The sequence below is a fragment of the Panthera pardus genome, unplaced genomic scaffold (assembly GCF_024362965.1).
Source record: "Panthera pardus isolate Hobbes unplaced genomic scaffold, ASM2436296v1 HiC_scaffold_11, whole genome shotgun sequence".
NCBI lineage: Eukaryota > Metazoa > Chordata > Mammalia > Carnivora > Felidae > Panthera > Panthera pardus.
The window spans coordinates 79,695,490-79,710,447 of record NW_026526666.1 but is presented as its reverse complement, the minus strand read 5'-3'; the positions used below and the strand labels follow the sequence as shown (position 1 = coordinate 79,710,447).

Below are 14,958 nucleotides of genomic sequence, written 5' to 3'. Positions count from 1 at the left end.
CAGGAACCCGGGCACAGGTAGGTCAGTCAATTGAGTGTCTGACTTCAGCTCAGGTCATGATATCATGGTTTGTGAGTTTGAGCCCCACATTGGGGTGGCTGCTGTCATCGCAGAGCCCACTTTGGATCCTTTGTCCCTCCCTCTCTCTGCCCGTACCCCGCTTGCACTCTCTCAAGAATAAGGAAACCTTTGGGGGCACCTGGTTGGCTCAGTCCAACTTTGGCTCAGGTGATGATCTCGTGGTTTGTGAGCTTGAGCCCCATGTCAGGCTCTGTGCAGACAGCCTGGTGCCTGCTTCAGATTCTGTGTCTCCCTCTCTCTGCTCCTCCCCCCTCTTGCACTCTGTCTCTTTCTCAAATATAAATAAACATTTTAAAAATAAATAAACCTTAAAAAAAAAAAAAAAGAAACAGGGACTCACCCTATTGGTATTTGTATATATTGGTGGAATGCTTTAGTGGGCAATTGAGTAACATCTATCAAAAATTTACCGTATTCACCTATGCCCTTTAATCTCATTCCACTTTTAGGAACTGATTATACACACACACACACACACACACACACACACACACACAAGCCAGTTTATATCTATAAAGATGACAGCTATAATACTGCATTTGAAAAAGAGGCTCAAAGCAACCTAAATGTCCATTACTATAATACAACAAAAGATTATGTAGTGACTAAAAAGTGAATTAAGTCTCTGCTTAATGAGAAATTTCCTAGATATATTTAGGTTTAAAAAAAATTAGAGGGGAATTTCTATTTGTCCTTTTGTTTGTATTTTTGCTGATCTGAGAGAAAATGGGATTTTATTTTAGTTTTGACTTCAGGTGAGATTGAATGTTTTGTGCTTCTTTCTGGTCTTCAGTCATTTTTTATTAGGATGCTGCTCTTTAATAGAGTCTAAGACTGCTTTATAAGTAGGATATTAACATTGTAATATTATTAATACATACTTCCCCCCAGATTGTCTTTAAGTTTTTCCAGTTTTTTTTTTTTTTTTTTTTAACATTTATTCATTTTTGAGAGAGAGAGCAAGCGAGCGCACCAGCGGGGGAGGGGCACAGAGAGAAAGGGAGACAGGAGATCTGAAGCAGGTTCCAGGCTCTGAGCTGTCAGCATGGAGCTGGATACTGGGCTCGAACTCCCGAACCGAGAGATCATGACCTGAGTCGAAGTCAGACTCTTAACCCACTGAGCCACCCGGGCATCTCTCCAATTTCTGTTTTTAGTGTCATCAAGGTCACATAAGGATTTGTTTCTTTTTCTGGTTAAAAGATTTTGTGTCTTCTATTGTTTTCATTTTTTCCAATTTGTCTGTAATCTATCTGGAATTTATTTTGCCAATTTGTCTATAATCTATCTGGAATTTATTTTGGTGTAAAGTATGAGGTAGTGATCCAAGATTTCTCCTCCAAAGTGGTTACTGGTCATAGTCTAATTCTTAAGTATACTTGGGACTTTGTGTTTTCTATTGTTTCATTAAGCTATTAATTGCCATGCCAGTACCCCATATTTTAGTTATTGTACCTTTGATATATGGTAGGGCACATTTTTCTTCTTGTTACTAATATAATTCAACATTTTGTTTGATATTCTTTTTACCTTTATTTTTCCAGATGTACTTGATGATTGTTTTGTTTAGTTCTATTCACCCCACTCTTTTTTGTGAGGAAATTGTATTCTTCATAGTATTGATTTTTTTTTTTCCTTTGGTAAAAATGGTATATCACCTGTTTATTCTCCAGAAAATTTTGTAAGTTTTTAAATAATGATTTTATACATTTCTTAAAGTTTATTCTTATGATATTTTATATGTCATTATTGTAAATTGGACCCTTTTTTTTCCATTATATTTTAACTAATTGTTGTTGTTTCTCAGGAATGCTACTGATTTCTTGAATGTTCAGTCTTGTAAAGAGTTACTCTATTGACCTGTATTCTGATTCCTAAAACGTTTTCTGCTATCTTGTACTTTTCTTTTTTTTTTTAATTTTTTTTTTTAACGTTTATTTTTGAGACAGAGCATGAATGGGGGAGGGTCAGAGAGAGAGGGAGACACAGAATCGGAAGCAGGCTCCAGGCTCTGAGCTGTCAGCACAGAGCCCGACGTAGGGCTCAAACTCACGGACCATGAGATCATGACCTGAGCCGAAGTCAGACGCTTAACCGACCAAGCCACCCAGGCGCCCCTATCTTGTACTTTTCAAGTAGACAAGCAAATTACTTGTAAATAACTTTGTTTGCTTTTTACTATTTTACACTTTACATTTTTTTTTTCTGATTGCATTGACTAGTACTTCTAGAGCAAGGTATGATATTGGTAATATTACCACTTTAATGGTAATTAAGTAGTAAATATTGATCTTGCCTGCCAAGTTCAATTGACTATTAAGGACACCTGAATTTTGAATTGAGAACAATTCTGATAACATGTTTATATTTTATGGAAAGATTGCTGTGATTGATTAGCGGTAGAAGGAGATGTTTAGAAGGAAGAGAGTATTAGGAATGGAGTATTTACTGTCTTTAACATTTCTTTATTAAATTTAGCTGATAATTTGAGAGAAATATTCTTTAGCACGTTAAATAATTACATTCTGTTTTATGTATTTGTTAAACTATGAAGTGGAAAAGTCCTCATACAATAGGTGTGAAAACTGCGGATGGTCAAATGGCAAGATTAAAGAAAAAACGTAAAAACTGTTATTTTGGAGTGTATTACTTAATTAAAAAATGATCTTGTATTAAAGTGCATAGAAATATACAAACTTCTAATGCTAGCAGCAGTTAGGCTCATTTCCCACAGTTGTGCTGTAATATGTTAGTGTTATCCTTCAAAAGGGTTCTGTGGTCAAAGTACATTTGGAAAATGATGGGCGAAACAAAGCAGTACAGGTTTCTTTAGTTAGAAATTAAGGGGCATGGGTGTCTCAGTCAGTTAAGCATCTGACTCTTGATGCTTAACTCAGGTCATGATTTCACGGTTTGTGAGATGGAGCCCCGCATCGTGCTCCATGCTACAGCGCTGAGCCTGCTTGGGATTCTCTCCCTCTTTCTCTGCTCCTCCCTTGCTTGCATGTGCCCTCTCTCTCTCAAAAAATAAATAAATAAACTTAAAAAAAAAAGAAATTAGTAAATTAACAAGTATTGTTACACTGAAAAGAGATTTGTATTTGCTATATTTATTTGGTCACAGACGTCTTTATCTTAGTTCATCTTTCAGGTTTTGCATAACAGATATTGAGAAATGGAAAATTATGGCATTCAGTTAATAAAAAAGAGCTAATACATTACAATAAGTCCATACAATATGGTAGGGTCTGTTGGTATCCCAGGATGAAAAAAGATTTATCTAGAAGGTAATACTGACATATACATAAGTTAACTGTGCCACAAGCGACTGTAAATGAAATTAAATCTAAGTGCTAGGGAGGCGTCATGAATTCTAAATGGGTTGTCAGAAAAGTACTCCCTGAAGAGCTACACTTTGAAGAAGCAGTGGCATTTCATCAGGTAGATGTCTATTCCCAGTAGGGAGAAAACTATAGGAGAATGGTATGATTAGAACTTTGGGTGGGAGTGAGAAATGACTTTTATTCTGTAGCCACAGGAATTGTTTCCTGCCATCTCCTTCAGTGGTTTCTCTTAGGATAAAGTTAGTATCTAAACATGACTAATACTTAGGGGTGACAAAACTGAGAAGCTGAGACAGTTTTGAGAGCAAAGGGGAGCACATTAACAATTACATGGATATGATAGGTGTAAATAGAGGTGCTTTCAGCTAACTGGAATATGTGGTCACCCTGTGTATTAAGAATGTCCTGCAGTGTTTGGCTGATGATTTGTCATTAGCTTTATTATTATTATTTTTAAATTTTATTTATTTTATTTAAGCATATAGTGCAACAGTGATTTCAGCAGTGGATGCCTTAATGTCCCTTACCCATTTAGCCCATCCCCCCTCCCACAGCCCCTCCAGTAACCCTCTGTTTGTTCTCCATATTTAAGAGTCTCTTATGTTTTGTCCCCATGCCTGTTTTTATATTATTTTTGCTTCCCTTCCCTTAATGTTCATCTGTTTTGTCTCAAAGTCCTCATATGAGTGAAGTCATAATGATAATTTGTCTTTCTCTGACGGACTAATTTCACTTAGCATAATACCCTCCAGTTCCATGCACGTAGTTGCAAATGGCAAGATTTCATTCTTTTTGATTGCCAAGTAATACTCCACACACACACACACACACACGCACACACACACACACACACACACACACACACACACACCACATCTTTATCCATTCATCCATTGATGGACATTCGGGCTCTTTCCATACTTTGGCTATTGTTGGTACTGCTGCTATATAAACATTGGGGTGCCTGTGCCCCTTTGAAACAGCATACCTGTATCCCTTGGATAAATACCTAGTAGAGCAATTGTAGAGTAGTTCTATTTTTAATTTTTTGAGGAACCTACATACTGTTTTCTAGAGTGGCTGCACCAGTTTGCATTCCCACCAGCAGTGCAAAAGAGATCCTCTCTTTCCACATCCTCGACAACATCTGTTGTTGCCTAAGTTGTTAATGTTAGCCTTTCTGACGGACGTGAGGTGGTATCTCACTGTGGTTTTGATTTGTATTTACTTCCCTGATGATAAGTGATGTTGAGCGTTTTTTCATGTGTCGGTTGGCCATCTGGATGTCTTTGGAGAAGTGTCTATTCACGTCTTTTGCCCATCTGTTCACTGGATTATTTGTTTTTTGGGTGTTGAGTTTGATAAATTCTTTATAGATTTTGGATACTAACCCTTTATCTGATATGTCATTTGCAAATATCTTCTCCCATTCTGTCGGTTGCCTTTTAGTTTTGCTGATTGTTGCCTTTACTTTGTAGAAGCTTTTTATTTTGATGAGGTAGGTCCCAATAGTTCATTTTTGCTTTTGTTTCCCTTGCCTCCGGCGACGTGTTGAGTAAGAAGTTGCTGCGGCCAAGGGAAAAGAGGTTTTTGCCTGCTTTCTCCTTGAGGATTTTGATGGCTTCCTGTCTTACATTTAGGTCTTTCATCCATTTTGAGTTTATTTTTGTGTATGGTGTAAGAAAGTGGTCCAGGTTCATTTTTCTGCATGCTGCTGTCCAGTTTTCCCAGCCCCACTTGCTAAAGAGACTGTCTTTATTCCATTGGATATTCTTTCTTGCTTTGTCAGAGATTAGTTGGCCATACGTTTGTGGGTCCATTTCTGGGTTCTCTATTCTGTTCCATTGATCTGAGTGTCTGTTTTTGTGCCAGTACCATACTGTCTTGATGATTACAGCTTTGTAATACAGCCCGAAGTCTGGGATTGTGTTGCCTCCTACTTTGGTTTTCTTTTTCAAGATTGCTTTGGCTATTCGGGGTCTTTTCTGGTTCCATACATGTCATGAGCTTTATCTTACAGTCTGGCCTGCTTTACTCACAGAATTCTATTAATTCACCTAGCCTTTCTATTTCTTGAATTCTTTCTTGTTCCTGCTAAGAACCTTGAACATTTGTTGTTCTTTTCTTGAATCTTCCCTTCCACTTTTACCTATTTTAAAGTTAAATTATTTTTGTTTTTTTAGTAGTCTATACACCGAACACAGGGCTTGGACTCAAAATACAATCCCAAGATCAAGAGTCACATGCTCTTCCAGCTGAGCCACCTGGGCACCCCCCTTTTCACCTGTTTTGATTCTTAGTCATCCTTCAGATCTTAAATTAAGGAGCAGTTCCTTTGCTTTTCCTGACCTCTTATATCAGATAGCTCATCATGGTAGAGATTTATCTCAAACACTAAGATGTTTTAGAAATAGAAATGAAGGTTCTTACTATTGACCAGTTGAAAGAAATGGGGGAAAACCTCTAATTTTGGGAGTTCTCATTTGACTTTTAGGGTGTTGGGGCTACAAGTAAAATGAAGAAGGGACCAATCATGAAAAGAGTAGGTTTTAGAGAGGAAGAAGATAAAGTACATTTGACAGTTTTCAGTCTCTACTTAATTTTTAAAAAAAATTTTTAAATGTTTTATTTATTTTTGAGAGAGAGAGAGACAGAGAGTATGAGCTGGACAGGGGTGAGAGAGAGGGAGACAGAATCTACAAAGCAGACTCCAGGCTCTGAGCTGTCAGAACAGAGACCGACATGGGGCTCGAACCCATAAACCACGAGATCATGACCTGAGCTGAAGTCAGATGCCCAACCGACTGAGCCACCCAGGCGCCCCAGTCTCTACTTAATTATTGAAAACCTTGCCTCAGTTCCCTAAACAGTTTTAGAGCTCTTGGTTTGTTACTTAGTTGTCATTGAATAAGTTTATCATATAAACTGTCAAATTATTAAAGTTATCACATAAACTCTCAAATATTAAAATCAGTTGGAGAATGTTTATGGTATTAGTCATTCTGTCCTCATGTATGTTATGGTATTATGTTTATCCTATCAGTTATGTCATTATGTATGAAGGATAGAAAATTGGACATTAACTTTTTTTTTTTTAATTTTTTTTTAACGTTTACTTATTTTTGAGACAGGGAGAGACAGAGCATGAACGGGGGAGGGTCAGAGAGAGAGGGAGACAGAGAATCCGAAACAGGCTCCAGGCTCTGAGCTGTCAGCACAGAGCCCGACGCGGGGCTCAAACTCACGGACCGTGAGATCATGACCTGAGCCGAAGTCGGAGGCTCAACCTACTGAGCCACCCAGGCGCCCCAAGGACATTAACTTTTTAAAAATTAAATTTATTGATTCGGCTATTGTGATTTTTTTTTTTTTTTTTTTTTTTGCATGTGGGTGTGGGTGGTATGCTTGCCAATTCACAGTATATTTGGAATTTTTTTCTCTTTCCAGGGTTAGGGAATGTGAGTATTTTGTTTTAAAAGTAAAAATGTACTTTATCCCCAGTGCTTAATTTTTGGAATACAGGGGGCTGAGTCATTTGCCCGGAGGTTTTCTTTTATTTATTTATTTTTATTAAAGAAATTTTTTTTTTTTTATTTTACATTTGTTTTTGAGAGAGAGAGAGCACAAGTGGGGCTGGGGCAGAGCGCGAAGGAGACACAGAATCCGAAGCAGGCTCCAGGCTCTGAGCTGACAGCACAGAGCCTGATGCAGGGTTCGAACCCATAGACCATGAGATCATGACCTGAGCCGAAGTTGGACGCTTGATGGACTGAGCTACCCATGCACCCCTATGGTTACATGTTTTAAAGTTAATGGGCAGAACCCACAAGACTATTTTAACAACAAAAAGGGACGGTATTTTTTTTTGTCAGTACCATGCATGTTAATTTATTTTTTTGATTTTTGGTTTCATTGGTTTCATTTGGTTTAATTTTGGTTTCATAGTATTGAGAAAATCCTTGCATATATATAATAGTTATTACAGACTCTTAAAAATAAAATTGGCTTGGCTTTTGAATTCAGTTAAATCTTTCATGAAACCTGAGGGCTGACTAGTAGGTCATTAATTTCAAAGGTAAATTTGTGACTGCTTAGATTTAATTTCTTATTTGTAAATATACTGATTGGACAAGAAGCACTGAAAACACGTTTAGTGAAACCATTATATTATCACAAAACTAAGTGTTTTGTCTAAATTTTTTGTTAACCAGTTGGTGAGATTATAGGCCAGATAGGTGTTTTGGAGTCCTGCCTGTCATTTAATTGAAAGCAGTGTTAATGTTACCTGCCTGCACATTGTTGAGTAGTCACACAATTCAATGATTTTTAATATTTTCATAATTGTGCAGCCAGAATCAATTTTAGAACATTTTCATCACCTGGAAAAGGAAGCCCTGTACCCAGATCTACTACAAAGCTTTAGTAAAACAGTATGCTACTGGCACAAAAATAGACCCATAGGTCAGTGGAACAAAATAGAGAGTCCAGAAACAAGTCTACACTTTGGTGAGTTAACCTATGACAAAGCAAGCAACATTATACAATGGGGGAAAAAAGTTTCTTAGATTAATGGTGCCGGGAAAACTGGACAGCTACATGCAAAAAGATGAAACTGTACCACTTTCTTTCACCATGCACAAAAATAAACTCAAAATGAATTAAGGACCTAAACGTGAGACCTGAAACCATAAAACTCCTAGAAGAAAGTATAAGCAGTAATCTCTTTGACTTAGACCCTAGCAACATTTTTCTAGATGTATCTCTTCAGAAAAGGGAAACAAAAATAAAACACACCAAAATAAGAAGCTTTTTGCACAGTGAAGGAAACGAACAAAATGAAAAGACACCTGTGAATGGGAGAAGATATTATAAATGATATACCTGACAAGGGTTAATACCTCTGATATATAATGAACTTATATAACAACATGAAAAAACAAAAACAAATAATTCGATTAAAAAATGGACAGAGGACCTGAACGTTTTTCTAAAGACATACAAATAGCCAACCAGACCCATGAAAAGATACACAATATCACTAATCATAAGGGAAATACAAATCAAAATTACAATGAGATATTACCTCACATCTGTCAGAATGGCTGAAATAAAACACACAAGAAACAAGCATTGGTGAGGTTGTGGAGGAAAAGGAACCCTTGTGCATTGTTTTTGGGGATGTAAATTGGTGCAGCCACTCTGGAAAACAATATAGAGGTTCCTCAGAAAACTAAAAATAGAAGTACCATGGGATCTAGTAATTCCACTACTGGGTCTTCACCCAAAGAAAATGAAAACACTACTTTGAGAAGATATATGTACCTTATGTCTATTGCAGCATATTTACAGTAGCCAAGATATGGAAGCAACCTTAATGTCTGTTGATAGTTGAGTGGATAAAGAAGATGTATACATACACAGTGGAATATTACTCAGCTGTAGGAAAGAATGAGATCTTGCCATTTTGTGACAACATGGAAGGACCTAGAGAGTATTCTAAGTGAAATATGTCTGAGAAAGACAAATACCATATGATTTCACCTACATGTAGAATCTTTTTTTTTTAAAGTTTATATATTTTGACAGAAAGAGCACGTGTGTACACAAGTTTGGGAGAGGTAGAGAGAATGCCAAGTAGCTGATGGCACAGAGCCCAATACAGGGTTCCATCTCACAAACTGTGAGATCGTGACCTGAGCCGAAATCCAGATTCAGACACTTAACCGACTGAGCCACCCAGGCACCCCACTTATGTGTGGAATCTGATAAAACAAATGAACAAACAAAAAGAAACAGACCCATAAACACAGAGTACAAACTGGTGATTGTCAGAGGGGGTGGAGTTGGGAAAAAGCAGTGAAGGGGAGCAGGAGGTACAGGCTTCCAGTTGTGGAATGAATAAGTCATGGAGATGAAAGGTACAGCCAACAGAATACAGTTAGTAGGTATTTTAATAGTATCATATTATTGACTTCAATAGCTACACTTATGCTGAGAATAGCATAATGTATAACTTAGAGTTGTTGAATCACTGTGTTGTACACCTGAAGCTAATAATAGCATCATGTGTCAGCTATACTTCATTATTAAAAAAAAAAAAAAGAAAACAATCCTTTACTCATTAGCAGTATTCTCAGATCTTTCTCCTTAGTCTTAGGTGGGCACTAATCCATTTTGTCCTATGGTTTTGAAATGTGTACCCATTGTCAACAAAGGACTTGCTGACCGATACTGTATCTGTTGTAAACAAACCTATAAATTGTTTGACATCAGTGGCAGTATATTTAGTCTTTGTTTTTGTTTTCTGTTTGAGAGGGAGGGAGAGGGGGAAGTAAGAAAACAAAGGTTTTGCTCTGAGCCATAGAGAAGATCATTGAATCCTAGAATTTTTGCCTTGCAAAAGAGTGTCTTAAGAGTGTCTTCTTATGTTCTTCCCATTGTTTTCATTTCTTTTGCGTCATAATCCGTTGGCTCCTGTTTCTCATGTCCAGTATAATTTTAATTAATGTACTTAATTTCCATTTTGTTATATATTTTTCATAATAAAATTTGAGTGGTCTAAATTCCAAGGTTTTTTTTTTTCCTTTTAGAATGTGAAAATCATTTATCTTTTGTGTTCAGCTTGCAGGGAAGTGTGGTATCAGCTTGATTCTTGTTTCTCATAGAACACAGTCTTATCTTAGGAGACTAAATTATAATATTGTATTATCCCTTCTTGGGTTTTATAATCAGCTCACAAAATGAAATGGTACATAATCCAAATTACCTTAGAAAATCTCTTTAAGTCACCCATAAAGTATAGGTATGTCACCCTTGGTAATGTTACTACTATATTTTTATTTTCTATCATTGAGTAAGATTATAGTTTCTTTGGCTGTGCATGCAAAGTGTCCAGGGTGGTATTGTACAAAATGCACATTATCTTTAAACACTTGGGATCCCCTCAGTGCAGGCAAGTACTGTTTCAGTCTTTGGCTTGCCAAGTCACATGTCCCAATTTCTCTTTTATTCTGGAGCATAACTTGTTGGGTGGTTGGTTGGCCTTTATTGTTTTGCTTTCTTTTTCATTTTTATATGGTTGAAGTCAGTATGTTTAATGTGTTTTATGAATCACGTAGGCTATAATTCTTTTTATTCCTCATCAGTTTTTGTTTGAAATTCTGAAATTTCACCAGGATGTATCTTTTTTCCATATCCTCTTGGAGATGGTGGGCCCTTTCAGTCTCAAATAGTTTTTTAGGAAAATTTTCTTCTATCATTTCACCTTTCCATTGTTCTCTCCTTTGGGATGCCTTTGAGATTGCTCTTTGACCTGCTGGTTCAGTCTTGTTTAAAAAAAATTTTTTTTTTTTTTTAATGTTTATTTAGTTTTGAGAGAGAGAGAGTGCGAGCCAGGGAGGGGCAGAGAGAGAGAGAGAGAAAGAAAGAGACAGAATCTGAAACGGGCTCCAGGCTCTGAGCTGTCAGCACAGAGCCTGATGCAGGGCTCAAACTCACGAACCGTGAGATCATGGCCTGAGCCAAAGTCAAAAAAGCTTAACCGACTGAGCCATCCAGGTGCCTCCCTGCTAGTTCAGTCTTAACAGGGCATCATATAGAATATCTTTTCTAGCTCTTTTTGACTTTGTTGTATTTATTTTTGTTTGTTTTTCCACCTGAGAATTTTATCACTACCCTTTCCAATAAAATTTTAATTTTTGTAGTCATTTCCTGTCTCTTGTCTCCTTTTCTTGGTTTTTAGTGTTTTTTTTTTTCTTCTTTTGCATCTCTATCCTCTCATATCTCAGATACCACTTAAAATACTTTTTAGAAGTTTTCTTTCTGTAAATTGTTGCCTTCTGAGTGGTTCTGTTTATTCACCTTGAACTTTCTCCTTCACACGGTTTATTTCAGAAACCTGGGGGTCATTGGTTGTCTCTTCACATTTATACATACCAGATACTATCTTTTTTTTTTTTTTTTTGAGAGAGAGAGAGGGTGCAAGTGAGTGTAGAGAGAGGAGAGATGTGGGACTCACTCGAAGTGGGACTTGAACTCAAGAAATGTGAGATCATGACCTGAGCCTAAGTCAGATGCTTAATGACTGAGCCACCCAGGCATCCTCAGATACTGTTAATTACTATACCCAGCTGTTGTGTTTCCTGTGTAGTTACATAGGTATCTAGGTGGTTGTTTTTTCCTTAAAAGTTTCTCCTTGAATGGGGAGACATACTCTGGCTTTTAGTGGGTAAGGTTTATCAAGAAGCAGCCTTCCTTGTGTTCTTGTCTCATTGATGAGAAGTAGGTGGGAAAGCACCTGGAATGCACACACTTGACAAAATGAGGAGCTCTTTACGTACTAGGGGTGGAGCGTCTGAGTGTTTCTAGCTCCTGGATAGAGTTGCTTTTGCTGTACTCCATTCCCCCCCTTCCCCCCCATTTCTGTCTTATTTATTTATTTATATTTTATTTTTAAACAATATTTATTTACTTTTGAGAGAGAAAGAGCAGGGGAGGGCCGAGAGGAAGACAGAATCCCAAGCAGGCTCCACTCTTGTCAGTGTAGAGCTTGGCGTGGGGCTTGAACTCATGAACTGTGAGATCATGACCTGAGTTGAAACCAAGAGTTGGGGGCTTAACCATCTGAGCCTGAGCCACCCAGATGCCCCTATTTATTTTTTTATTTATACATACACATATACATACGTGTGTGTGTGTGTGTGTGTGTGTGTGTGTGTACATATATTTTTTTAAACTAATCTCTACACCCATCGTAGGGTTCAAATTCATGACCTGGAGATTGCATTCTCTACTAACTGAGCCAGTTACCATTCCCCCTGCACCTGTGTTTTAAAGATCCAAAATTACCTCAGACTTGGCTCTGCTTCTGTCCTAGGCCCTAACATACCGAAATAGGAACAGGACTAACTTTCTTTTGAAGGACAGCTAAAAACCTATTTGATGCTGATTGTTCTGCTTAATTTTGATTAGAAGTTTTATATAGTTATCAGTGTTAGTAAGTTCTCAGTAAGTGTTGGCTGTCTTTATTATTATTATTATAAATACATAGGACTATATTTTGTGCTGCAAAAGTGATTTAAAAATAAGTTTATATTAGGGCATGTATTTGTCTCTTTGTTTTTGGTTTGGGGGTTTTCACGTGAGAGTTTATTTTATTCATTATAAATTATATTCTAGTCTACTTGGCAGTATTTTGTTTATCTTGTGATTTTGTATACTTTGGGTTGGAAATTACAGTTTTTGGGGGAGTGAGGAGGGATATCAGAAAGTATGATAGAATGTGACAATAATGTTACTTTTCTCTTTGCTTTTTTGCTTTTTCAGTTTGAGCAGAAAACTGGTGCAGTTTTTGATGAAATTGTAGAGAACTGTAAGTACCACTTTAGAAAAAAAACAGTCATGTCTTTATATAGATAATAATTGAGTCTAGGTAGAGCATTTATCAGTGTTTAACATTTAACAGTATTTAGCTTGGGCTGATTAATGCGATGGTCCAATTTGATATAGTTTAGAAATCATCACTCTGTTAGTATTTTCAGCAAGTTAATCTTAATTTTAAGAGTTTTTCCTTTTTTTAGTAAATATTTTATTCTCACAGATATTAGTGTTGAAATATAGCTAAGCTTTGTGTATGTATTAACCATATAGAAGTTTAGACTTAACCATTCAGTAAAGATTTCTACTTTGTTTACAGGGCTTCTTAATTTTCTGTTTATATTCTTTCTATGTTACATGATTCTCTGAAAATTTTTTTTTGTTTCTTATGATTATAAAAGTAATACATTCAATTTTACAATACAAAAATGAAAAAAGCAGAAAATGAAAGCCTTTGTGTTTTTTATTCTCTAAAGATAACCACTTCTAAAAGTTTAATATATATCTTTCCAGACTTTTTTTCTGTGGATGTATATAGATCTATGTATGACAGGTAGGGATTTATATATGTTTGTAGGGATCCTGTGGATACTGTTCTTGCTTTTTTCATTCAACTGCCTTAACATCTCTGTATGTCAATGGATTTTGACCTTTTGCATCGTTTCTGATGGCTACTTGGTATTTTATTGTATGGGTGTATTATAATTTAGCCATCTTCCTCTTTTATTTATGTATGTATTCTTTTCAGTTTTTCAGTATTATAAACAATATTTAGTATGTATTCCTATACACATTTTTGTTTACTTCTACTGAAATAGACAAAGGGACTGTATCCTTTTCTGTAGAATAAATTCTAAGAATAGAACTGCTGAATCATCAAAGGATGTTTGTGTGCTTGTTCATGAAGAATAAATTTTGTCATCTAGAGCTAGTAAGTCAAGGAAAATATACATTTCTTTTTTAATTTTTTTTTAAGTCCCGGTAGTAGGATCTGTGAGTACCTTCTTTGGAATTAGTTTGTTAACGTTTTTTGAGAGAGAACAGGTTTTTATAGAGTACATATTGAGAGGTAGCTAGCTCTCTTGATCTTTAATGGTCTTGGAATAATCTGGAGTTCATTCATGTCTAGGCTGGGCTATTGAGAGCACAAAGACAGGAACTGCTGACTTGAGCCCCTGTACATGTTCTCCCTGTTGCCTTGCCTTCCTTATAGCATGGCGGCCTCCAGGTGGACTTCTCTCATGGTGGCTCAGGCTCCAAGCAAAAAGAGTAATTCAGTGAAGAAAGCAGAATCAGCATCTTTTCTGAGCTACCTTCAGAAGTCACACAGTGTCCTTTCTACTACATCCTTTAGGTATGAGGGAGTCACAAGCCTGCTCAGATTCAGGAGAAGAGGATATTCGGACCTCACTTTTTTTTTTTTTTTTTTTTTTTTAAATTAAATTGTTTTGTTTATTTATTTTTGAGAGAGAAACAGAGTGCAAGTGGGGGAAGGGCAGAGAGAGAAGGAGACACAGAATCTGAAGCAGGCTCCAGGCCCTGAGATGTCAGCACAGAACCCAATGCAGGGCTTGAACTCAGGGACCGTGAAATCATGACCTGAGCCGAAGTCAGACACTTAACCAACTGAGCCACCCAGGCGCCCCTAGACCTTACTTCTTGATAGAAGGGTCAAGGTCACATTGTAGAAAACAATGTAGATGGGAGATACTATTGCAGCTGTATTTGGAAAATCCAGTTTGCATTCACAGCATATAATGCTGTCACATGATATTTTATTCACATGATATTTTATTCTAAACTAGAAGATGGCTTAAAAAAGAAATTCGTTCTTTAGGTCTGTATGTGGATATTCATAACATTAACCACTCCTGTAATACAGAAACAGAAACTGATGAATCTGATCATGCATGATATTTTATGAGTAAAATTTTGTCTTTTTTTTTTGACTTAGTCATTCCTTTCCATATCATCATTGTCCCTATTGCCCCCTACCCTATACCTTTGTAGGTAGCCTTTCACGTTTTTCTCCAGTGTTCCTAAAATCATTACCATATATATACATATATAGACACATAATATATATACATGTATATACAATATATACATGTATAAATATGTATAATATATGCAAATATACATATTTATATGTGTATAT

General features: G+C 36.6%; 1 protein-coding gene across 8 annotated transcripts in view; it reads left to right on the top strand.

The window, feature by feature from the left end:
* ZMYM4 (zinc finger MYM-type containing 4) overlaps positions 1-14,958 on the top strand; it is a 146,422-nt gene that overhangs the window by 49,117 nt on the left and 82,347 nt on the right. For all 8 annotated transcript variants that reach the window (XM_053897647.1, XM_053897656.1, XM_053897664.1 and 5 more), the window contains one exon: positions 12,750-12,795. In XM_053897647.1, coding sequence (XP_053753622.1) covers positions 12,750-12,795 — 46 coding nt within the window. Of the gene's footprint in view, positions 1-12,749; positions 12,796-14,958 lie in introns of those variants that run through there.